The 24,064-nt window shown below is 54.5% G+C and overlaps 10 protein-coding genes across 10 annotated transcripts; 3 read left to right on the top strand and 7 right to left on the bottom strand.

Moving 5' to 3' along the window:
* Positions 1-27: 27 nt before the first annotated feature.
* Positions 28-1,650, bottom strand: CPAR01_15230 (ThiF family protein; the record flags this gene model as incomplete). The annotated part of the gene is made up of 2 exons (XM_060499479.1): positions 28-1,208; positions 1,272-1,650. 2 exons carry the CDS (start codon positions 1,648-1,650, stop codon positions 28-30), a joined length of 1,560 nt encoding a protein of 519 aa, XP_060341911.1.
* Positions 1,651-3,145: 1,495 nt separating this feature from the next.
* CPAR01_15231 (uncharacterized protein) lies at positions 3,146-4,915 on the top strand (the record flags this gene model as incomplete). The annotated part of the gene is made up of 2 exons (XM_060499480.1): positions 3,146-4,107; positions 4,165-4,915. The coding sequence occupies 2 exons, from the start codon at positions 3,146-3,148 to the stop codon at positions 4,913-4,915; spliced, it is 1,713 nt and encodes a 570-aa protein (XP_060341912.1).
* A 702-nt stretch (positions 4,916-5,617) lies between these two features.
* CPAR01_15232 (dihydrofolate reductase) lies at positions 5,618-6,460 on the top strand (the record flags this gene model as incomplete). Its single annotated transcript, XM_060499481.1, has 2 exons — positions 5,618-5,752; positions 5,930-6,460. The coding sequence occupies 2 exons, from the start codon at positions 5,618-5,620 to the stop codon at positions 6,458-6,460; spliced, it is 666 nt and encodes a 221-aa protein (XP_060341913.1).
* Positions 6,461-6,825: 365 nt separating this feature from the next.
* On the bottom strand, positions 6,826-7,894 carry CPAR01_15233 (ubiquinol-cytochrome C chaperone; the record flags this gene model as incomplete). Its single annotated transcript, XM_060499482.1, has 2 exons — positions 6,826-7,367; positions 7,453-7,894. The coding sequence occupies 2 exons, from the start codon at positions 7,892-7,894 to the stop codon at positions 6,826-6,828; spliced, it is 984 nt and encodes a 327-aa protein (XP_060341914.1).
* Positions 7,895-8,715: 821 nt separating this feature from the next.
* CPAR01_15234 (3-oxoacyl-(acyl-carrier-protein) synthase 2) lies at positions 8,716-10,604 on the bottom strand (the record flags this gene model as incomplete). Its single annotated transcript, XM_060499483.1, has 4 exons — positions 8,716-8,934; positions 8,984-9,706; positions 9,764-10,315; positions 10,539-10,604. The coding sequence occupies 4 exons, from the start codon at positions 10,602-10,604 to the stop codon at positions 8,716-8,718; spliced, it is 1,560 nt and encodes a 519-aa protein (XP_060341915.1).
* A 1,141-nt stretch (positions 10,605-11,745) lies between these two features.
* On the bottom strand, positions 11,746-11,949 carry CPAR01_15235 (uncharacterized protein; the record flags this gene model as incomplete). The annotated part of the gene is made up of 1 exon (XM_060499484.1): positions 11,746-11,949. One exon carries the CDS (start codon positions 11,947-11,949, stop codon positions 11,746-11,748), a length of 204 nt encoding a protein of 67 aa, XP_060341916.1.
* Positions 11,950-12,208: 259 nt separating this feature from the next.
* CPAR01_15236 (OPT family small oligopeptide transporter) lies at positions 12,209-14,963 on the top strand (the record flags this gene model as incomplete). Its single annotated transcript, XM_060499485.1, has 5 exons — positions 12,209-13,037; positions 13,090-13,844; positions 13,900-14,105; positions 14,168-14,409; positions 14,476-14,963. The coding sequence occupies 5 exons, from the start codon at positions 12,209-12,211 to the stop codon at positions 14,961-14,963; spliced, it is 2,520 nt and encodes an 839-aa protein (XP_060341917.1).
* Positions 14,964-17,839: 2,876 nt separating this feature from the next.
* On the bottom strand, positions 17,840-18,508 carry CPAR01_15237 (uncharacterized protein; the record flags this gene model as incomplete). Its single annotated transcript, XM_060499486.1, has 1 exon — positions 17,840-18,508. The coding sequence occupies one exon, from the start codon at positions 18,506-18,508 to the stop codon at positions 17,840-17,842; it is 669 nt and encodes a 222-aa protein (XP_060341918.1).
* Positions 18,509-19,939: 1,431 nt separating this feature from the next.
* CPAR01_15238 (fungal specific transcription factor domain-containing protein) lies at positions 19,940-22,879 on the bottom strand (the record flags this gene model as incomplete). Its single annotated transcript, XM_060499487.1, has 6 exons — positions 19,940-20,738; positions 20,792-21,473; positions 21,533-21,884; positions 21,948-22,156; positions 22,212-22,558; positions 22,767-22,879. The coding sequence occupies 6 exons, from the start codon at positions 22,877-22,879 to the stop codon at positions 19,940-19,942; spliced, it is 2,502 nt and encodes an 833-aa protein (XP_060341919.1).
* Positions 22,880-23,493: 614 nt separating this feature from the next.
* CPAR01_15239 (uncharacterized protein) lies at positions 23,494-23,643 on the bottom strand (the record flags this gene model as incomplete). The annotated part of the gene is made up of 1 exon (XM_060499488.1): positions 23,494-23,643. One exon carries the CDS (start codon positions 23,641-23,643, stop codon positions 23,494-23,496), a length of 150 nt encoding a protein of 49 aa, XP_060341920.1.
* Positions 23,644-24,064: the final 421 nt, after the last annotated feature.

Consider the following 24,064-nt stretch of genomic DNA (forward strand, 5'->3'; position numbering starts at 1 on the left):
CAAATGTCTAAACCACTGCCTGGCAGACTACTGCGTGAGGATCTGGTTGTTGAAGTCCACCGCACCATCCATGCTCATCATCATGCTGGGATCAGCAGGCATCAGGCCCCCGCCATTCGGCATGAGGCCGGCGGGAGCAGCGAGCGAGAGGAGGCCGCGTCCTAGCTCGCCGACGGGGTGGAGCGGGAGGACCGACGCCTCCATGGTGTTGCCGTCGAAGATGACCATGTTCTGGATGGGCTGCTGGGTCTGGCCGAGGACGTTGATGACGTCCTGCGCCAGCTGGCCCCCGAGAATGGCGGTGACGGGGGCCATCTCGCTGCCGATGTTTTGCAGGAAGCCGCGCAGGACCTCGGAGCGCAGCGTCTCCGAGGGCAGGCCGAGCTGGGCGTGCTTGGACGTGGCCAGCTTGGTGAAGAGGCCGAGGTCCTCCTTTGTGTGGCTGGGGAGGCGGCCGCTGTTGAGCACCTGGAAGTCCCAGAGGGCGCGCAGGCACGAGATGACGGGGCTGACGGCCTTTTTCCTGCGCGCGCTCTTTGCGTACTCGTCGGGCAGGGTGGCGCCGTCGCTGGCGAGGTACCAGGTCGAGTAGAGCTCGCGCTTGGTCACCATCTCGATGGTCTTGCCGCCTTCCTTTTTGGTGTTGACGGCGACGACGCTGCGGGTCCGCGTCTCTGGCGCGAGCTTGGTGGCGACGTTGCCGAGGTCGCGCTCGATGACGTAGTCGTGCTCGATGAGGTCGGAGAAGACGAAGCCGTAGAGGCCCTGGGTGCCGGCGGCGTAAAAGGCGCGCTGGTGCAGGCGGGTGGCGGTGTTGATGATGTTGAGGGAGTCCGGGTCGAGGTCGGTGGCGATGACGATGTCGAACGCGGAGAAGTAGCTCGTGCCCTTGGACTTGATGCCCTCGGCGTCGACGTGGACGCGGACGCGCGGGTTGAGCTTCTGGATGGCGGCGGCGGCGGCCTGGGCGCGGTTCTGCCCGACGTGGTGCTCCTCTTCGGAGAGGAAGAACTGGGAGCCCAGATCTGATTCCGAGACGGGGGCGCCGTCGAGGATGGTGAGGGAGCCGATGCCGGCGAGGACAAGGTTCTTTGCGATTTCGTTGGCGAGGGCCTTCATTGTGATGAGGAGGATGTTGGCGTTGCGGATCTTTTCCTGGGCCTTTATGCCCCAGAGGCGGATTTGACGGTCGTAGAGCGCAATTTCATCTAGTAGAAACTGTCAGTTTGTCCGTACGGTCTCATGTAGGTAGATGGCTCAGGCCTACGTACCTGCGCTCATGCCCGGCGCCGGAGCTGGGATATTTGGAAGCATGTCGTTGCCCATGAAGATTTGCTGCTGTCCGTTCTGCTGGAGGATCTGAGGCATGAACATCTCGCCCGTGGGCAACATGCCGGGAAGGATGCCGGGCATGGCTCCGGGGATGACTTCCTGCAACGCTTCCGGGAGTACCTGGTCCATTGGCGCGGCTTGCATGCTAGGATCGAACCCGTTGGAGGGATTGGGAAAAGGCATGTGAGGCAGAGTGGTTTCCTGAGCTGGCGCGTTGCTACTCGGGGCCGCGGTTTCTTGTGCGGGTTGCTGTGCTGGCTGCTGCTGCGCCTGCGTCTCTAGCATCGGCGTCTCCTTCGTTTGCGTTTGCTCCTCCATGATGAAGTCAGGAGATAAGAGTGATGTCGATTGATGAGAATGTGTGGATCTAAAAAGGATGTTGTCCTCGTATCCTGTGGAATTGAGTCGCGAATCGTCAGGGCAGCTCAGTAAGTCATGCGCGTCGTCGTTTGGCTCGTGAGATGAGTTGGCGCAATGAAGCGAGAGTTGAGAGGTGAGACCGCGTCAAGTGAGATCGGTTTTGAGTCCGTCGTAAAAGATGTGAAGGGGGTATCGCAGGGTTCGCTCATCCAATGACGGAAGCAGCAAGAAAAAAAAAATTGATGGATTTTCCAGAAGGAAAAATTCCAGACAGAAGGAAGTGATGGCGATATATGAGTATGACCTCTCACCTCACAAAGCAAGGCTGAGGACGGGATGGGTTCACTTTGAGGTCGAGGCTAAGGTACCTTAGGAGGCAGGTAATAGAGCAAGCTTCGACAAGGAAGGCAGCTTCGACAAAAGAATTGTTAACGCGGCGGCCCTGTTACGGTACCTAAAGTAAGTAAGGTAGGTACGTAGAACGCTCGCATGGAACGCAGTCCTCGGCGTCCCTAACACGGATAACGCGCTAAGGCCACGCTTAAGTGGTACCTTAGCTTAGCAGAGTGTTACATACTAAGATGATGTATCCCGTAGCATTTTGGTGCCGACGCCCCTCTCTCCCCCGTTGCCTCACTGGTTCTTACAGGTACGAAACCCCGCGATGGGCAGGGCCAGGGGGGTCTCTCTTTAGCGGGTGCAGCAGGGCGATTCCACCGCTTTCACTGGCTGTCTGCTCATTTGCTCGCCTCCTATCGAGGGGGACTTGGAACAGAAATCCAAGCACCAGCAACAGCACCACCACCAGCGGTCAGCGGCACTTCAGTCCAACTCCAACTTGTATCATCAACCAACCATCTTTGCTTTTCCGCCGACCTGCTGACGACACAACCCGAGCTGCATCGACGGCCGTTCGCGCCAGCTCCGTCTGGCCCTCTTGTCTGCACTCATACTCTGCCCGCTTCTACCACCTACAGCACCAAAACCAAAGCTCCAGACTCCCACCACTCTTCGATTCACTACTTGCGACGAGGGTCAATACTGGGGCCAGCGATCGCCCTTCGCGTACACTACCTTTGTTAGTGCAATCCTGGTGGATGGAGGAGGTTCAGCCCGTACGCCCAAGTTACACTCCCACGGGCGGCTACGCCTCTCATCTTCTTCTGTGCGACGATCTCGCCTTATCTGCTGGCTATTGACACTTCTACCCTCTTCTAGTCGCCGCCCCGATCGATAACCCTCCAGGTAGCTGGATCACGAATCTTTACTGCTCGGCCGCCTTCACTCGATCCCACTAAACCCCATAATTTCCACCCCTCGAACCGGCGCTCCCACTCTCGCCGTGGCCTATCTCACGTCGACAGTAACGAGCGCAGCACCAGGAGACTTTCACAGATCGGTTTGTCTCCTGGCGCGTGCGTCGCTAAGCCCTTGAAACCTTCGTCAACGAAGCATGTCGTCACAACGGCCAGACCCGAGCCAACGTATTCAGAGGCACGACGACGACGAAGACGACGACGGCTACCCGCCCCTGCCACCACACCGCAGGCTTCCTCCACTACCGCCGATTTCTAGAGACACGAGTCGCCTCACCTTCTCCCCAAACACCACACGACGACATCCCTGGGAGCCTGAGCCTTACACTACGCAGGACCAAGCCGAAACCTACTACCAGCTCACGCGGCACATGGCTGATCGGAATTTTCAGGCCGAGTACGACGAGCTCGTGGGCAACAGTTTGAGTGGCTTCACGGCATTTATGTCTCAGGCGCAAGACGACTTTGGTTTCTCCCGAAACAACAGCCTTGGCTGGAGCCAAAACTCAAATTTGCTAGATATCTTGCAAAACGACCAGAACGACCAGCGAGACGACGACGATAACACCCGGCGCCAACCCCTCCAGTTGCCCCCAGTCTTTGGGTACAGAACTACCAGGACAATTAGCGGGCGTCAACGAACTGACGGCACGGAAGACGACTTGGAAGCAGTCAGAGCTCTGTGGAATAGGAGAGCCCAGTACAGCTCCTCACCCTTTTCGCCGCCCAGGATGCCTCCCAATCAATCCCCGCCAAATCTTTCGCCTCTACCTCCGTCGGAGGAATATCCGGAGGAGAATCGGAGGGTGAAGAGGAGAAAGCTGGACTCTGAACGAATTGCCCAGAGCTTCACGGGGTTTCGATATGGACGGTATGGCCAGGTCGAGTCAGGTCAACTAAAGATGGAAATCATGAGCTGTGATGGGGGACTGTATGAGAACGCCACCCTTCACGCCCACGAAAACATCCTCAAGGACGACAAGACTGTATACTGCACACAGTCTAATCGCTGCAACATCATTCTGCGGCACCAAGGTGGTACGGCTTTCAGCTTGAAGGAGCTTGTCATAAAGGCGCCGGCATCGAATTACTCTTCACCGTAAGTATCTCAAGTTTCCCCTATTTTCTGGGAGCTGTATCTAACAGATACATGTAGCGTACGGGAGGGTATGATCTTTGTCTCTATGAATCAGGATGAGCTTCTTAGACGAACGGCGGAATACGAAATACAATATGCTCCGCAAAGATCAGGTCGCACAACGGCTACCAGAGCACTAGCCCCGATAATCTCAATACGGCATCACGAAGACGGAACGACTGTAACGAGAACGCACACTCGGCAGAGACGGCTATACAGTCTGGGACACGATGACGATGAAAATGAGAGTCGGACAGCACAGATCCCGCCGGAATTCACCACACACTTGCCACCCTTCAACATCACCACCGAATGCAGTTACGAAGAGACCGACGATGATGATACACCTAGAATCACTGCGAATCGAACTGCTCCTAATAGAATTGGGTCCTTGCCGTTTGAGAGTGACAGCAGCGACGACGGCAATCCATTTGCATCCGACTTTGAAGATTATTCCTTCACAAACCGGCGCCGTGACCCTACTGATATGTCACTGGCAGAGGCTGTTGAGGCGAATCAGATGGCAACGCAGGAGGCTGTTCGGGCTGTCAGTGGTGGACGTGGTCTCATGGCGCCGCATGCCAAGTTCTTTATTGAGAAGGACAAGAGCAAATGCACAATACGCTTTGATCCGCCAGTTGCTGGAAGGTTCATACTCTTGAAGATGTGGAGTAGCAGTCGTGCGGCTGGCAGCAATATCGATATACAAGCGGTCCTTGCCAAAGGATTCGCTGGACCGCGGTATTTTCCTTCAGTGGAGTTGAGATGAATGGGTGTGGTGGACCAGGGAATGAAAGGAAGGGGGTTTACGAAAACTTAATGACGGGAGGATAGTTCTATTCTCAGGATGACTTTCTCGACCAACACGTCGACGGCGTTGAGGTTCTGTGGCCAGCAATAGCTAGGCTGGTCAAGTGTGACTCGGAAGTCACTTATATTATACCAAGTGCGAATATACCAGGATTGGGAGATGATGTAAGAATTTCCATGTGCCTCTGAAAGTGCAGTGTATGATGTGACATATCTGACGCTGCAAGTCTGGTCCGCGAGTAGTTCTAAAGAGGTTTTGTATAAGGAACTGACTACCATCATATCCACAGCTCAAGAAGATGTGTTCCGTTATAGAAATGGGTTCTCAATGTTCAAAGACTTTAGAAAAAGACCCAGGTCGTTGTAAATATGGTCGTTAGTCAGTCATGAATTGATTTCATTCTTACCTTTGATTCGACATTCCACACGAGCCCACCAATCGGCCGGCACCAATTGTCACTCAGCTAGCGCAAAACTCGGAGTGCACCACGCACCTCACACTTACACTCAACCAAGGGAATAGCCAAAGCAGAGTTTATCACCCTCGAGGCCATACTTTACACCCTCATTCTTTGGCGAATTATCCAGGTCTAGGGAACCACTTGTTTTTCAAAAGGCAGAACAGCGCTTAAAAAGGAGGAAGATCCACCAGAAAACCATCATGAGCCACGAACTCACGCTCATCGTCGCGGCGACGCGCAACATGGGCATCGGCGCCAAGGGCGGCCTGCCGTGGACGGGACTGAAGAAGGAGATGGCTTACTTTGCGCGCGTGACGAAGAGGCTTTCTCCACAGGTACGTAGAAGGCCATATCTTCCTTCTCCTGCTCAACTCGCTTCATAGGAGATGGGAGTCTTGAACGTTTTCTTGAAGCCTAGTCTCACTGGCGGCTATTGCGACATGATATCGCATGAGAACCTCATCACAGCGCACAAGTACCGTTCTACGGCTGACAAGACAATCGGGCACTAGGCACCCTCAGACGCCCTCAACGCCGTCATCATGGGCCGCAAGACGTGGGACAGCATCCCGCCCCGCTTCAGACCTCTCAAAGGCCGCCTCAACATCGTCATCAGCCGCTCTCACCCTGCTTCGTTGGACACTCCTTCTTCGGCTACAGGTACGGACACGGCGGCGGTCACGGATTTCGAAAAGGACGCAGTAAAGGTCTCCTCGCTGGACCAGGCTCTCGCGTTCCTCCGCTCCGATGCAAGCGGAGCCGCGGCCGGCAAGCTGGGCAAGGTGTTTGTCATTGGCGGCGCGCAGATTTACGGCGCGGCGCTCGAGGTGCCCGAGGCCAAGAGGGTTCTGCTGACGAGGGTTATGGGGGAATTTGAGTGTGATGCGTTTTTCCCGCTGAAACTTGGCGGCGAGGGCGAGGGGAGCGAATGGGCTCAGGTTGAGAAGAAGGGGCTTGACGAGTGGGTTGGGGAGGAGGTTGAGGGGGGTGAGATTGAGGAGAATGGGACAAGGTATGAGTTCCAGATGTGGGAGAAGATTTGATCTTGTAATTTTTGGGTCATGAATATTCTTTTCCCCTTTGCTCATCTCATGGTACGGGAAGGAGCGATGAGATGACTACATTTACAAGAAATGCTGAGTTGGATGGAATCTTATTCGTGATCCTCCATTCTGTCTGAGAAGCTCTAATATGCGTTGGTGATTGTACAAAATTACAAGGCCTGCAGCATCTCCCTTCCCCATGCCAGGCTCTACAGTCTGCGACGTCCGTCAAATGCTGTACATGATTCTCGCCATCTTCCCCAAAAATCGATACACTGCGGCGACCCACGAATCGTTCAGAATGTCTGATCCGCTGCCATACGACTACCCTCCACCCCCCCCCCCTCTCTCTCTATTTCCTTCTCTTACGCCTTTACCGTCGCCTGCTCCTGGCCACCCCCAAGCTTTGCAACATCCCCCTTAACCTGCGGCCCAACAGCATCGACAAGAGCAAACATCTCCCTCACATCCCTCTTGAACACTTTAGCCGGCGCCACCAGAATGTCCTCCACGGGCGCCGCCTCGAGGTCCTGCAGCGTAGCGCGCATCCACCCGACCACGGCAGCGACCTGTCGCAGGTCGGCATCCTCGCGGCTCTTGAACAGGTTCCGCCACACGGCGGCGCCGAGGACCTTATCGTCCTTGACGACGCCCTCGTCGTAGGCGGCGATGAGGCCGCGCCACTGGACAAAGATTTCCTTGAGGTAGCGCTGGCGGAGGGCGGACGAGGTCATGCCGTGGTTGAGGTGCATCATGCGCTCGCAGTCGAAGAAGAACTGGTCGATGAACTGGTGCTGCAGGTTGCGGGAGCTGTCGCGGTCGAGGCAGCGCAGGCGGGCGAGGACGAGGTACATGTGCAGCATCGTGGCTTGGGACCAGGAGCTGAAACCCGGTTGGAGGTCGAGGACTGTTAATGGATGTGTCAGTATCACTGCGACTACAACTCAAACATGGGAGGGATGGGAGGCAGAAAGGAAATAGTTAAAACGCACATTGCAACCACGGCCCAATGGGATCTCCAACCTCCTCCCCCTCGGCCGTCATGCGCACCATATCCTTGGCGCGCTCCTGCTCCGAGATCTTGTACAGCGCCGGCGACGAACAGATCTTGTATAGCGCCTCGAGGCGGGAGGTGGTCAGGGTCGCGGCCATGGTCTTTGGCGCGGCGGCCATCATGCCCGACGCAATGGCCTGCTTGAGTCCGCCGGACGACGGCGCCGCGTCCCGCCGCGTCGCCGTCTGGCTGAAGTGCCTCCTTCCCATGGTGGTAGTCGCGGCTGGGCCGCCGGTCTTGGTTGTCGTCAGTGCCGCCGCTCGGCGCGCCGTCGCGGCGATGGATGTCTGCTGGGACGGCGATGCGGACGCCAGGTCGGCGGTGGCGCGTAGGCTCCGGGCTAGGAGTCTTGCCTGGTATCGGCAGCTTTGGCAGGCCATCTTGAAGGTTATTGCTGATTCGGGATATCAGGGATATCAGAGAAAGGACCGGGTTCCGTGTCTTATCTCGGAATGTCGCGTGGGTGATGGGTGTAAAGGGGGTCGTCGATTGATTCGAAAGTGTATGCGGTCGATCGAGGTCTCGTGAGCCGGAGAATCGGGGTATTGGACGTTGACCAGCAGCTTGGGCCCAGAAACGCGGAGCTCACAAAAAGTCTGGACGTCATCCAAAAAAAGTTCATGAACACATCGAATTGGAAATTTCGAGCTAGCACATGCCAGGCCGGCGGAACTTCGGGCCATGTCCACCACGCCTGCGTACCGTGCTTCTCTCGAAGACTAGACACTGTAGGCAAACACCATTCAGCTTCTTTGGATTGACAATGCAACGACGCTCAATTACCTTGACTTCGATCTCGGCGTTTTGCATGCTGTAGTTTAGAAACAGAAATCGGCTACTTTTCTTCCCCCCAAGGTGTCGTCGAACTTCATGGACGGCCCATAAAGCGCACTTTCTCACAATGAGCCTTATTCAAGGCTCGTTACTTTGCACCTAAAGTCATTTAGAGCCTTGGGAACGCTCATATCTGATGTTAAAGCAGAGATTAAGCTCGTAGTGGCCGCGTACGTATGTCGGCAATTCTATCTCCTACAATTCTCGTAACCAATCATACATCGAGTCTTACAATGCGAAGCTTTCCATAAAGCCTCTCTTATGGTGTGCCCAAAGTCTGAGTCTAAGCCAGAGCCAATTTAGACATTCCGCGGGCGCAGCCGTCATCGCATGGTTATTCTGATTCTATCGGCACGGCTGTCCTCATTTAACGCACTTTGGAAAAAACCAGCGAGGCATTCGTCCCGCCAAAGCCAAAGCTGTTGGAAATAGCAACGTTAACCTGTTTCGCTTGTGCCTCGAGGGGTACCATATTCATGGATCCCCCGACATTTGGATTCTCGAGGTTCAGCGTAGGCGGCACGATATCCTTTTGATCAAGAGTCAGAGGAAAACATTCGATTGGGCAGAAAAAGACCAAAAAAGTCTGGGGAAGATAAGGTTCTGGTTTCAGAAACCAAATAGCCGCGACTCACCTCTGCAACCGATAGCACGGCGAACAGGGCCTCGATGGCGCCAGCCGCCCCTAGCAGATGGCCAACGGCACCTTTGGTGCTGCTCACAGTCACCTGCGACTCGTCCGCGTAACCCTCCTCGCCTGTCATGATGCTTCGTATCGCGGAAGCTTCTGCCGCATCGCCAACCTGTGTCCCTGTTGCATGCGCGTTGATGTAGCTCACCTCGGCCGGTCGAACTTCCGCGTTCTTCAGAGCAAGCTTCATGGCGCGGAATGCTCCGTGTCCGTCTTCCCGCGGGGCCGTCATGTGATGCGCGTCGCCGCTACACCCGTAGCCCCTCACCTCCGCGTAGATGTTGGCTCCGCGGGCCTTGGCGTGCTCGAGTTCCTCCAGGACAAGGACTGCCGACCCCTCCGAAACGACGAAACCATTTCGGTCGCGGTCGAAGGGACGACAGCTGGCGTGGGGGTGGTGGTTGTAAGCTGTGGAGAGGGACCTTGCCCTCCCGAAACCAGCAAAGGTCAGGGGATGGATGCAGGATTCCGTTCCGCCGGCAACCATGACGTCGGCATCACCAAAAGCAATGAATCGCATCGCATCTCCAATGGAATGAGCACCCGTTGTACAGGCGGTTGTGACGGAATGGTTGGGGCCTTGCAATCCGTACTTCATTGAGATATGGCCGGCGGCCAAGTTGATGAGAATCTTGGGAACGAAGAGTGGTGAAACCTTCTTGTAGCCCTACCAGAACAGACTTTAGCTTGGCTTCGCTTGTCGATCACTGCAGCGAGATCTCACTTGTTGGTTGAAGGCCAAGCTCGTCTCGTAAATCTCCTCGAGATTTCCTATACCGCTGCCAAGACACACGCCCGTGGCCTCCTTGTCCTCTTGGCTCTGCGGATTCCACCCGGCATCTTTCATTGCCATGTCGGCGCATGCTACGGCGTACTGGGCAAACTTGGACATGCGACGTTGTTCCGTGGCGTCCAGCCAGTCACCCGGCCGCCACTGATCGGGACCTGAGCCATGACTGGGGACTACGCCAGCAACTGTGCTCGTCAGGTCTTTCCAGCGGCTTCGCGGCCCAAAGTCAGCCACACTGGTGATGGCAGATTCTCCAGCCAACAGACGTTTCCACGTGGTACGCACGCCAACACCGAAGGGCGAAATGGCGCCGAGCCCTGTCACGACAACTCGTCGCATGACTCTTGTGCCATAGCCAGGGTCAATATCTGTGTGTCGTTTTGAACTACAGACGCACCGACATGTAAATGGGGGGAATAAGGTAGCAAACGACAAAGTGGAAAGGGCGGGGATGAAAAGGGGAGAGGCTGCGCTGGGGCGATGTGTCTATCGCAGGTAGGGATGATGGTGATTTGGTACGGTAGGGTCCTCCGTGTCAATGGCTAAGCCGGCAGCAATGGTGAAGGACGGTTGTGCGGTCTGTAGGACAGGTGAAGTCGGAACAATGTTACGGATAGGTTAGTAGAGATGTAGGAAAAACCGCGGTCGGGTCGCTTCTGCTGCGCCGCACAGATGCAGTTTAGCGCGTTCTGGATGGAAGAGTACGTACTCGACACTCGCTAAGGTGAGGTGTCGAAAAGTGCAGATTGTCGACCTGTCGCTGCAGGGGCTGCATGCAGACACTGTGCTGTCAGAGGCTGTCAAAGCGAACAATGTACAGCTAAAAAGGGGGCTTTTTGGTGCTGAGGCCACAGTGTCGGGATCTCAGTAGCGTAAGGTATGGTACCTTATCTTGAGTTCCATTGACCCCCTTTTGGGCGAAATGCCCTGGGCCTAAATGGCGGCGGGGGACAAGTGCAGCGGGAAGCGGGGGACACTAACGTCGCCTCAATGGGGGTTTTGGGTCTGGAATTCTGGATTCAGCCTCTTAGGTGTCAGATGATTGGCTGGAACCGGGGACCTTGGCCTCTGCGTCGGAAACGCAACGCAACGCTGCGCAACGACACACGTTGCGACTGGCGCATGTGCTCTCACTCTCACTCACTCTTTCTTTCCCATCTTTCTCTTGACGTACAGTAGTCTCCCACAAGCCGACGCTGCTTCCATGTAAAAGAAGCTTTTCTTAACTTGCTTCTTTATTGCAGCCTCATGAGACTGGGAGGTGACATCCTCTACCGCACCATCGGATCATCCTGCTCAACCTCACTCCAGGAGGTGAACTAGTCCAGCCATTCAAAGATCGCCAATCCCTGGAAGACGACATCTCATCTCACCAACCGTTCCATTGAACCACGTTTCAGACATCGACGTCTTCCCGGCATTCCAAATCGTTATCATCGCCAGGTTGAGCAGCCAAGAGAAACAAACGAGCCCGCCAGGAACACAGGAACACACACGAACAGAGGGCACACTTGGAAGCTTGGCCATCCCGTCTTGCAGGGTCTCCCATCGCATTTCGGCATCTGCAAAACTCAACGTCCGCCTTCATCAAGTCCATCCCCGCAAACTTGCGGCTCTGTATCCGGGCCTCGAGTCGCCACACCACACTGCATCTGTGCTGAGTTGTGCCGCAGCTTGGTTTCAGCGTCGCATTTGTTTCCCTTCTTATCATCAATGACCACTCGTCCTATGAGAACTCTGCAACCACTCCGATCCCAATCTTCTTGTCCGAGCAGTGTCACCAGTCGGGAAACTCGCCTTCCTTGAGACTAGCCCCCATTCATGCCTTTGCCCTCGTCTTTCCCTCGACTTCTCTGGCCGTCCGATCATCCCACAGCATCACACCCCTCCACCATTATTCGCTCCAGTCATCGCCCTCACTCACCCTCGCCATCCTTTAGTCTGATCCCAGTCTGCGGATCGCCCGTCCTTTCTTGCCGAGCATCACCCTGTTTCCTGAGAGCACGGGGTCGGCCCTCCTGCGTACCAGGCACTACTAAGCACCTGCGAGGTTGATTCATTCGAGTCCCAGGTCCAATCACGCCACACTCACTGTAGGCCTCGAAAGAGACTCTGTACATACCAGAGGCTTATCGAGTACAACCAGAGGCTCATTTTTAGCCTTTGCTTCATGTTGGTCTGGGATCGGCGCTCGTAGCTCGTACCTCTGCGGGTTCCCGTCTCCCGCCTCTCACACACACACTCTCTCTCCTAACGCCATCCGCCCAGACACTTTAGACTCTCCCCCCTATATAGAAACCCACTGCCTCCTCCTGCTTTTGGACGTTTTGACCCTGTCGTCGATGATTGTGCTCCCACACTCCTGGGAATACTTTCAACATGCCCCAACCATCTAATGGCAAGTCGTCTGGTACGGCTTCAGGACCCATGATGGCGGACAACGATCGCGGGCTCGATACCAAAGCGGAGGTGGAGGTCAGTGGGCGCGAGATCAATCCCGCCGACTCTACCACCTCAAGATTCTCAGACCGTGACCCGGTCGAGGACTTGAAAGAGAGGCTCTCGCAATGGGGTGAGTCAAGTGTCTATCACGGCTATGATGATGAAGATGAGCAAGGGTCCGAACATGAACTTCTCTTAGATCCGAATCTGCCCGAAGAGTACGAGACGAGAATTCGTAACGCGGCATCGACGCCAATCGAAGAGGTCGATGATGAGTTGGCTATGAAGAGGGAGGAGGAGGAGGACTCACCGTATCCCGAAGTACGCGCAGCCGTTCGCAACTACGACGAAGATATGCCCTGCAACACCATCCGAGCCTGGACTATCGGTCTCATGTTGGTCACTGTTGGTGCCTCAATGAACACCTTGTTCTCACTACGACAGCCTTCCATCGGTCTTGGTCCTCTAATTGCGCAGATTATTGCATGGCCTATCGGTCAGGGTTGGGCCAAGGTGATGCCTACGAAGCAGTTCAAGACCTTTGGCATCAAGTGGAGCTTGAACCCGGGACCGTTCAACATCAAGGAGCACTCCATCATTGTCGTGATGGCTGGTGTCTCCTTTTCGGTTGCATACGCTACCGACATTATCCTGGCCCAGCTGGTGTTTTACAAGCAAGACTTTGGCATCGTCTTTCAACTGCTTCTCACCATTTCCACTCAGTCCTTGGGTTACGGAATTGCCGGCATCATGCGAAAGTTCCTCGGTGCGTACTCGTAAAGAAACTTCAGATTTAGGCTCGCTAACTTTATTGTCAGTCTATCCGGCTGCTATGATCTGGCCCGGAAACTTGGTCTCCGTCACTTTGATGAATGCCATGTACGAGACGAATGACAGGCCCGATCCCACTTTCATTGGTGGCAGCATGCCTCGATACAAGTGGTTCGGTATCATTGTTCTTGGCTCATTCTGCTACTATTGGATCCCCGGCTTCCTCGCGCAATTCCTTAGTATCATGGCATTCGCCACCTGGATTGCCCCGAACAATGTTATCATCAACCAGCTATTTGGTGGAACGAGTGGTCTGTCACTTCTGCCGTTGACTCTCGACTGGACTCAGATTTCCGGATTCGTTGGGTCCCCGCTCATTCCCCCATGGCACGCCATTGCCAACACCCTCATCGGTGTTGTTACCTTCTTCATCATCGGCTGCTCCGTCTTCCACTACAGCGGTGTGTGGTACGCTCAGTTCCTGCCCATGAGCGACTCGGGCACGTACGACAACACGGGTAACCCGTACAACACGTCTCGCATCCTTACTCCTCAGCTTACACTGAACGAGGAGGCGTACAAGAACTATTCACCGCTGTTCATCAGCACCACGTTCGCCATGTCGTACGGTCTGTCATTCGCTGCCATCGCTTCTTTGATCGTCTACACCTATCTGCACAACGGAAAGCAGATTTGGGCCCAGTACAGGAACAGCAACAAGGAGCAGCCCGATATCCACATGAAGCTCATGAGGAAGTACAAGGAGGCGCCGACTTGGTGGTACATGGGCCTCTTCGTGATCGTAAGTAACTTTGCTGGATTTTGTGGTCCGTCATCATGCACTAACACGCGTGCAGATGCTTGGTCTAGGTTTCGTGACCGTTCTGTACTACCCGACCAACCTGACCTGGTGGGCCTTCCTTTTGGCGGTGGCCATTTCGTTCGGCTTCTCGCTGCCCATTGGCATTATTCAGGCCGTCACGAACAACCAGATTGGTCTGAATGTGTTGACGGAGTTCATCTACGGCTACATCCAACCTGGGCGACCTCTCGCACTCATGATGTGAGTTACACTGTGTTCTAATCGACTTTCATCGACTCGTTTTGTGCTGACAAGTTACACAGCTTCAAGACTTTTGGCTACATCACCATGTCCCAGTCCCTCAGCTTCGTCTCTGACTTGAAGTTTGGCCACTACATGAAGATCCCGCCAAGAACCATGTTCATGTGCCAAGTCGTCGCAACCACCTTCTCCTGCTTCATCCAGATCGCCGTGCTCAACGCCGCGTTGAAGAACATCCCCGATGTCTGCACGCCGCACCAGGAGAACAAGTTCTCTTGCCCGGGCGGCCGCGTCTTCTTTGCCGGTACGTCGTCCCTACCCCTCAACCCACTCCCTCCCGTATCACAAAACTAACAGCCCCCGTCCACAGCATCCGTAATTTGGGGTCTCATCGGTCCCGCCCGCATGTTCTCCCCGGGCCAAGTCTACTCAGGCCTCTTCATCTTCTTCGGCCTCGGCGCCATCCTCCCCGTAATCTTCTACTTCGCCGCTCTCAAGTGGCCCAAGTCTCCCGTCAAGTACCTCATGGCGCCCCTCATCTTTGGCGGTGCCGGCGCCATCCCTCCCGCGACGCCCCTCAACTACCTCTCCTGGGGCATCGTCGGCTACGTCTTCCAGCACCACATTCGCAAGAAGCATTTTGGCTGGTGGTCGCGCCTCAACTACCTCACCTCGTCGGGTCTCGACCTCGGCCTGGCGCTCGCCACGCTCGTCATCTTCTTGGCTTTCACGCTTAACAAGATTGAGCCGCCTAAATGGTGGGGTAACGATATCGTGACTGCAACGATGGACGCTCAGGGCACGGCTATCCAGGCGACGCCCGCGCCTGGAACAAAGTTTGGTCCGACAAGCTGGTGAGTATCGACAATAGCTTTCGGCGTCAAAATAGGTTTAAAATAGGGACTTGTATCACTAAAGAGCCGTAAAACACAGGGAACACTAGGAGAGAGACATGGAGATATGTCCCATGTTCCATGTTGCTCCTGCCTATTTGCCCCCAATTTTGTAAAGGGGGTTTACTCGGAAAGACCCAGTGGACATTGGATACGGATGATTAAATGGGTAGAAGGGCTGGTTACCACGAATATTAAGGATGGATTATTGTGTATACTCTCTATTTCACGCGAGTTAGTCTAATTTCTACTTTTCGCTTTACATAATGGATGGGCCAAAGATTCGTGCATGTTGCAAGAGACACGACACGTCCAAGCGTATGTACGTACATATGTTTCCTCTTGTGTCACGACACAAAGAGGGTGATGTAGGTTGTGAAAAGAGCACTTCGTGAGAGCACGCGTTCGGAATCATCAATGGCGTCGTCTTCCTGAGATAGACGTCACCCAAGGACACTTTCGATTTCAGAGATGGGTAAACGTCTTTCACCTAGTGAGTACACGGCTCAACACGGTCGTTTGGCGTCTTCACGAAGGTGAAGCTGTCTGTTTGACATTGACGTCGGCAAGCCTATCCCGCCAAAAATTGGCTAGATTTTCATCAAGTTCGGAGCGTCGCGATACGCCAGTGACACCTCGACATCCTTACGCCTGCGCCTCGGTACGCACATCGGTCAACGACTTCAGCCCGGGCTACGCCTCGACGCCACAAGACAGCCCAGGGGCACACGAAGGGACAGGCTATCGTTCAACTCGACGGCACCATGGACCATCATCACAGGACTAGTCCGCGCTATGAAAAAGGTACTTCATGATTTATTTCACTCGAGTCTCGGGCCCTAATGCAAGCTCGGCATTCCGAGCCCGAGAGTGGGAGAGAAACACGCAGATCTCACATCTAGGATCTCGGGGACCCGAAACCAACGACGTCGCAGCGGTAGTGGGCTGATAATGTGTTTACCGCACGCTCCTCCTCCTCCTCCTCCTCCTCCACCTTGGCATGGGGATCATGGATGGACAACCTGGGCAATAGAAACGGAGAAGGGAAAGAAAACAAGACGACTTTTGATGGGTGGGACCCGGGTACGAAATGTTCCAACGCGCGCGCGGCGGGTTATTTATTGGCGCTAACGATTCGGGGGTCTTGAGCCGCCGGGGCCGTTGGGTGGATCCCTTACGGGGTCGGCCGCGGTTCGGCGGGGCGGAGCGCGGGCAACACGCGCCTCGCAGGGACCCGACCTGGACGTCGTAGTGTGAGTGGGGGGGGGGAGACCAATTTTTTGTTTGCCGTTCCATTGACTCTCGAAAGTGGCACCGGTGGGTTGCTTTTTTGTCGGGGGCGAAAAGTGCCAGTGAGGATGGAGTCGCTTTGAAGTGGAGCTCGCTCTCTGTTTCGACTTTTGAGCGTTGTTTCCTATAAGCAGTTCATGTTTAAGTCTGGAACGGATTTCATCTGAAAGAGTGCGAGCATTGATTAGCAAAGCGGCATACAGGAAAACGGGATTCGCTGTCGTAAACGAGCTGTCAGTTTGGACTTTGTGTCGTGTTAATCAACGAGGCTCCTCAACAAGGGCAGAACTTCTTCCAAGCAGGACACAAATATCCGTACTTCAGCCGGAACCAGGGAAAAGCTTTTTTCTGCTTGCGGAGAGTCCGCGGTTAGCCACGCCCGGTCGAGTACGGATACGTCTTGGAGATTTCAAAAGTCTGATATATTGCCAAGAAAATGAACGGGATTACCAGTCCCCTCCCAAAATCCAATGCCGCAATACGAAATACCGGCCGAATGGGTGGATCCAGCTACAGCTGACATCGTCTTTTCGAATTGTCATTACGAATCGCCTGCAGGCTTGAGAGATGCCGGCCGGAGTGGGGGAGGAGGATGAGATTTCCATGGGCTTTTCAAAGTTCAAGCTTCTTGATGTGGGCTTTCGGCAACAGTAGCTTCTTCGGGGATCCAAGAGCCGCAGGTCCCCAATCTTTTTGAATTCTTGTTGGCTGCCGTTGATGCCAATGTTGCATTCTTTATTTCGCCGAGTTTGCCCATTGTCGAAATGGAGCGAGTTGGTGAACGCCATGGCAGGCCCTGTCAAAGTCTGCGGAACCGGGTACAGCAACCAACGGCAGTTTGGCTGGGTCCTGTGCCGTCCGTAACCCCCGGCGGCCTCACTTGAAGCTCATGATGTAAGCAGTATGAAGTCGTTCGATGCATACACTGCATACATGACTGCATATGCCCCTTTGACCGAGTGTTCCCGGGGGCAGGCAACAACGGCCACATTGATGCGGCCAAATGCGATGCAACTTCAGTCCAGCCACTCTTTCCCACTTTATTTTGACATCCGCATACAGAGCTAGAGTTGCTGCAGCATTGTTTGCACTTTTGTCATGTGCTCGAACCGTGTCACGCATGTCGCTATGTCATAGAGTATAGATGAAGGATGGGATCAGGATCAGGATCGGTGCTAACATGCCCCCTTGCATGACAGATTCAACCCGCCTCTAGTTTCTCCCTCTCTTTTCTAGGAATGCCACCGAATGCTGAGCTTGCTTATTCCTTCTTTCCCGGTTTTTTTTTTCTTTCTGCCCGAGTCTCCACGCCGGTATGCATTGATCGTACGAAGAAATATAGGGCCGAGACTTTCTCCAATTTGGCATCACTGATCAGCGACTACGGATTGGCTGTTACCTCACGGGTTCGCCGTTGGACCAACACCACCACCACCACCAGTCTCACACCGCCCTCCCCAGTTCCAACGCCGCCTAGAAACGGCCTCCTCCGAAGAAAGCTGTCAGTCGCGCGCGGCTCACGCTAATTAGTCACTGGATAGAGGTGGGAAGCTAATTTGCCCTACCAATACCATACCCCCGTATCTGGAATGACATTCCAATCGAAGTTGCCGCTAAAACCGTCGCGGACTCCCGCAAGACTTCGAGAAGAAGACGCCCCCTAACCTTCCCTCCCCTGTCATGTCTTGCTAGTTGTCTTCCCAAATGTCTCACCGTGAAGAAGGAGCGTGGAAAGAAGCAGAACAAGTCGAAGGAAACTTGGGAGAAGCTGAGGAGGAGAGGGCTGGAGTCTGAGACACGTGGCGGTGATGTATCGTGATCCCGCGCAATCAAGGGGCGGATCTTCCGGGATCCACATGCCCCCAATTGATTATCGAAGTCCCTGGTGATGTCAACGTCGTCGTACGGACTCAGAATCGTGAACAACAGCAGGTGTCCGTAGGGGAAATGACACCATGGACGGAACTCAGCTGTCAGCCTCATCTCCAACTGCATTAGTGTGACTTGATAGTGTGTCGAGCAGCTGAGTAGTTGAATCAACGCTACAGGGCTGGTGCTCCTGGCGCTAGATATGCGGTAGCGCTCCTCGTGGCCCCCGAGGGACCGCCATCTACGCCACGCATCAAGTCCCAACGGGGAGTCTAGACTCCGCCAGAGCGCTGTGGCGGCCACGCTCTTCATTGATGCCGGAAACTTTGTTCCTGAGCCGGCCCCCAACATTGCGGCTCAAGTCCACAGTATTCGCAGATAGCACAGGTGGAGGATACTCGGGCGCCGTCAAGCCGCTGGTGCGGAAAGGGGGGGCGGGAGTCCGGGCCGGCCGGCTCGGAGTTTTGACGGCCGGTCGGTCGAAAGCACCACCAGCTAAGGACCAAGGTACTGAGCTGGGTTTCCCATAGTAAATCTAGCCACTAGATATGGTTCCCGAAAACGAGAAGAGAGTAGCCGCATCCAGCCTATCATATCGTTCGTCTTGTTTCTGCTCTGTGCCCGTCGAACAGTGATCTCTTGACGTCTGCCACCAGAAACTGAGCATATTGGGTCTGTGAATCTCTGACGAAGGGACCGATCTCTGCATCTCAATCATTAGACGAGCTTCATCCTAGACCCAAGACGCACATCCTTACACATTACGCTCTCGTTCTAACGGAGTGGCCACCAGTGAAGACTTTCTGACTCAACTAGGAGAACCAACTCGCAGCAGGTGCTTTTCCTCACTTCCTCAACGACATCGAACCGAACCGAACCGAAACCCAACTCCTCCCTCGATACTCTCCGCTCCCGAGCCTCTCGTCGACGAGATTACCTTAATGGAACCTCTAGTTCAAAATGCCGACGACCGCCTCCTCTTCCTCCTCCTACTCCTCTTCGACCCGGTCCCACCCTATCTCTCCTCTGTCCTTGACCTCTTGATGGCGAGGAGGAGGAGGAGGAGAACAATGACAACGACAACGACAACGACTATAGCAAGCCGCTTCTTGGGAGCCAGTAATCCGCCGACTACAGAAAAATATACCTTGAAGATAAACCCCCCCCCCCCCTTTTGCAGCGAGATCATGGGCAGCATCAAGTCGACTACGAGCCTGTTTCGCAGTTGAGCAAAAAGAGAAAAAAAAAAAACCTTATAAAATTGACAGAAGTGACAAATAAGAGCATTGCAATATCCTCCGTAGCTACAAAGGTAATCTAGTATCTAGTCAGACACGCAGCCTTACTTCTCGTCGGTTGCCGAAATGAAAGCAAATAACATGATGCTTTTTGGTATTCTCTAGCCCGGCGTAGAGCTTTTCCTTTAGTGTTTTCCCACTTAACTTTGTTGCTTGGCATTATTCATCCCTTTTCCCCCGAGTCTCCAACTTCTATCATCGCGACCGGTAGTCCGGCCCTCGTAGCAGTAAAATACAGTATTCGTCACAATGGCTCCTCCGAAACGAATCAGAAGTCAACTCATGACGTTGAAACACCTCTTCGTTTCCCCCTAATCTAGGTTTTGTTGAATAGAAATGATTGCCTTCCTCGTCATCCTCTGGGTATCTTTGCTGCCTCCAAAATCACTTTTCTGTGCCCTCAGGCTTGGCTCGACAAATATGCTGCTGGCTGTCATATCCACTGCAGACCAGGTGCCCCAAAATGCTTCCAGAACTACCCATACTAGGAGTATTCTGCCGGAACGTACATTGGTACACTGGGGGCCGTGTACCCCGGAGGCCCGGCCGCTGGCACCCCAGCACCGTTAGGACCGCCAGGCACAACGTAGTTCGCAAAGCCTTGAAACTGCTGCTGGCCGGGGCCTTGCGCAGAGAACATAGGTGCGTTCACGGTCGGAGCTGCAACCGCGGCTACCGCGACGGGAGGCACTCCAGCGCCAGCTGGCACCGCTGCCCCCGACGCATGAGGCCCTCTAGATATTGCGTTGGGCACAGCTGACCAGCCCCAAAGCTGATCGAACTCGAGCTCTCCATCACCTGTGTCCGAGTCACCACCCATCCGCGCACTTTGGTCACCCTGTGACATGCTGGGGGTACTACCGGCCGGCGAGGCGACGGCTGACGGGCCTGTAGACGTAGGAAAGCTATGGTCCGTCTTCATTGACAGCGGCGGTGGCGCCATTGGCTTGGCTTTGTTTCCTGTCATGCCCGATACTGTGGCAGCCAGCGAATTCTTACGTGAAGACTTGAAGATGGTGCCTATGGGGTCGTTGAGGGATGTCGGGGAAAGCATTGGGGGCGCGGGCATGGCTGGCTGCTCGGTCTTCTTCTGTTGTAATTCGTAGACGACGTTGCGGAAAGATGTGAGGATGAAGAGGAGTCGACTAGCCTGCGGGTCGCTGGTAGCACAATACCGCATAATAGCAATGGTATTAGATATCGAGGCCGCGTAAGTCGGGTTGGGGTATATAGATGCAAATTCGTTACTCAGGATGACGAGTGAGGCAGCGAAGAGAAAGTAGCTGGGTGAGATGTTAGCATAATGCAGTTTGCAGTCCATTCCGTATTTACATACAGAACAAAGGGGTTTCGTTGAGGAAGGTAGTTGCTCTCAAACGCCTTTTGCACGTAGATGATTGTCTGGTTAGAAGCGTGTAAGCATGCCTCGCAATACTTTGACATGCGGTTGATCCAGCGGGGGACCGGGAGAGCAAGACCGCTTCGCTCGCCGTGAACTTTACTCAAAAGGCAGAGAAAAAATGGACGAGTCAGTAAGAGAATAGAGTGGCAGTATAAGAGGTTGACATGCAGAGCCGCGATGCACTGAGCGGGGTTGCTGGGATCGGCGGCCACCCGCCCGCCCGCCAATTCGGGGCTCAGAGTAGTGTACCAGGTGTTGCACTGCTCCCAGATCTCTTGAGCAAGGCGGACCGAAATTCGCCGGCGGGCGTAGATCTTCTTGAGAATCTGCCCAACGATCCGACAAGATCGCACGGCGGCGTCGAGCCCGTCATCGGGATTCGTAACACGGATCAATTCCCCTTGGGAGTTTTTCTCAAACACCAAAAGCGCATCTACAGAGCACTCTTCTTCGTCAATGGCGACCGGTCGGCCTAGTGATGCCGCGAGAAACCGATCGAGAACGAATAGACTTCTCCAGAGGTTACGGCGGAGCCGAATCTCCTCGCCATTGAAAATAAAGTGGTTCTCGTGGACCCTGTGTAAGCCAAGAGCAAAGCCAGAACGGACCGCCATTCCTAAAAGATGAAAGCATTAGCTATGATGTTCCGCACGGAATAGCTGATTATGGCCTCACCAAAGTAGGCGTACGCTGCGTTACGTTTGGATATCGCTAGCATATAGACAGCCATCAATGACAGTGCCTGCACAGACCAAAAGTCTGCATCTTCAAATCCGGAAATGGGGTCGCCAAGAGCTTTGGCACTCCTGAAGAATAGCTCGGCGCGGTCATATCGACTTGCTCGGAGCTTTTTGAAAATCACGTCTTCTTTGCTACCGGGAAGTGGTGTCCCCAAGACGGTGCCGATAGCAAGGGTCAAATGCAATAGGCAGAGGAAAGAAGATTGCGCTGCCAATGGATCTGTGTAGCAGGCTTCCACGGACTCTTCAAATGCTGCTCTGTTAAAGACCTCGATCAGGCCGTGAGTCTATAGCAAGTCAGCAACCAAACCTCATAAGCGTCGTACCGAGTACTCGGAGGAATCGCATACGTTCGTAAAGAAGGAGTCCAGCAGAGCGTTGGCTGTATCCCTGTCGGGTAGGATATGTGGAGGCCGAATGCTATCCGGGATAGCACTGGTCGCCTCCATGATCTTATGGCGGCTAGGGTCCAGGGTAAAGTCGCTGGGCCCAACGCTCGCCTCAACAATCATTCGTATGAGCTGTAGGTAAGCCAACGAGGCCGAGTCGCCAACGTAGACTGATCGTATGATTAGTTACAAGATAAATACAACGCCCTGGCATAGGATACATACGGAGTCTGCCCGTAGGATCCTGCAACATTCTGGTAGATTGCATGAGCGATGTCTCTTCATCAGGTCCTGAAGCGGTGCTGTGCCTGGAGCGAATGTCGAACTCGCGGTCTACTCCCAGCATTTCATGGTCCTGTTCGATAGATGGCTTTATATCAGATCCGGCGGCTGGTTTCGCATCGTTGACTGGTTGGTTCGGTCTCGAGTCCCATGGGGTCGTGGCCGCCGCGGGGCTCTCAGATGTGAGTGAGCCATCTGGGGCTGTTGGCTTCACCGTCGGTAGTTCTTCAATATTGCGACGCTTGGAAGGAGAAGCTAATTGGTCCGGGACGGTCTGCTCGGAGCCATTGCTAGTCGTGTATGTACACTGAAGACTCCTCTTGGTACAAGTGCCGCAAGGGCGAGCACCGTTGCACTGTCAAGTATCGGTCAGCGACTGGAAAGTGACTTGGCGACTAACGTGATGCGGGAGGTGAACCGGACAAGGTCTCGAAAAATTGCAAATAGCTAGCACTTGCCGAGCTTGAGGTCATTCAGATAGACCGGGATGCGGTGTACACGAGACCGGCAAGGCGGTAACCCGTTGTCGATCGGTACTGGGGCACTTCATGGGATGAACCAATGATCCTGGGAAGTCTGTGACCAGATCGTCGGGTTGCCCACAAAGACATGCTCTGACGAGGGGCACCCCGGGTGCTGGAAGAGATGCCCCGTTTAAGGGTCCAGCAAATTGAGCAACGAGTGCGAAATGTGCTGCAAGAAACAGCTCGGAAAACAGATGGAGAATGGTGTATGTGCATGGATGCCCACCACCCACTTGGATGGACCGGACTTAGTTGGCAATGTAGCATTGACAATCAAGGCAGAGAGGGGAGCTTGCACGATTAAAGTGTATTTTTTGTCGAATTGTGAGGCCACGATCAACGCGGTCAGAGGATACGTCGCCATATCGGGCCGGAGAATTCCCCAACAAGAGATGGTTCCCGATACATAAGCCAGGTTTTTCAGTGATGGGCAGTCTGAATCCCCATTCATGGCAATTGGAATGGGATTGTACTTGGTTCTTCTGGCAACTAGCCGAGACCGGCGCGAGGAAATGGTGGGGAGTTGTCAAGACGTTTTGGCAACGCCACGGAGGGAGCTCTAGGTATGCCGGTACTAAGAGCACTAATAATATGACAGCTGGGGTGAAATGTGATGGACTGGGAAGCGAGTAGGACCATGTGGAAAGAAACAACAACAAAGGGTAACGATAGTGCTGGTCGGCCAGGCTTGAATTCGGGCTCTACCACGAACAGAAAACAAGAGTTGGGTGCACCAGGAACGTGGGGGATGGGGAAAAGAGGATGCTTACCTTTTGCTTTCGTCGCTTACACGTGTCACAGGCCTGTGCAGTCCGTTGGCGCTTGTCATCTGGGACCTTGGGTCGGGTCATTGTCGAGGATGTTGATGCATCAGCCGACGGTCCATGGACCCTGGATGATGCCCGTTATCCGACGAGAAGACGATGTGGAGTTGGAGATCGGAGCAGCAGCGGCCGCACCAAGACCAAAAATGTCGCAGCAGCGGGGATGGCGGGGGAGGGCGGAACTAGGCGGGAGCTGTTTCGAGGGTATACACTACAGCCTACAGGTAACTGTAAGTGTACAAGCTGTCCCGAAAGGTGAACTGTAGAGAGGCGGATAGCAGCAGACAGCGGGTGCGGATAAGTGTAAGCATAGGCATGCTCATGCTTCCCTCTCACTGCAATAAGGTAAGTTGACGGGAATGACGGGCGAAGGCAGCGGGTAGGAGATGAGGGTGCGGAAGCCGCAGCCGTAGAGACGGTTCCGTGCTCTGCCCCCGGGGGGCGGGAA

The sequence above is a fragment of the Colletotrichum paranaense genome (assembly GCF_030867605.1).
Source record: "Colletotrichum paranaense strain IMI 384185 chromosome Unknown Scaffold_18.1, whole genome shotgun sequence".
Classification (NCBI taxonomy): domain Eukaryota; kingdom Fungi; phylum Ascomycota; class Sordariomycetes; order Glomerellales; family Glomerellaceae; genus Colletotrichum; species Colletotrichum paranaense.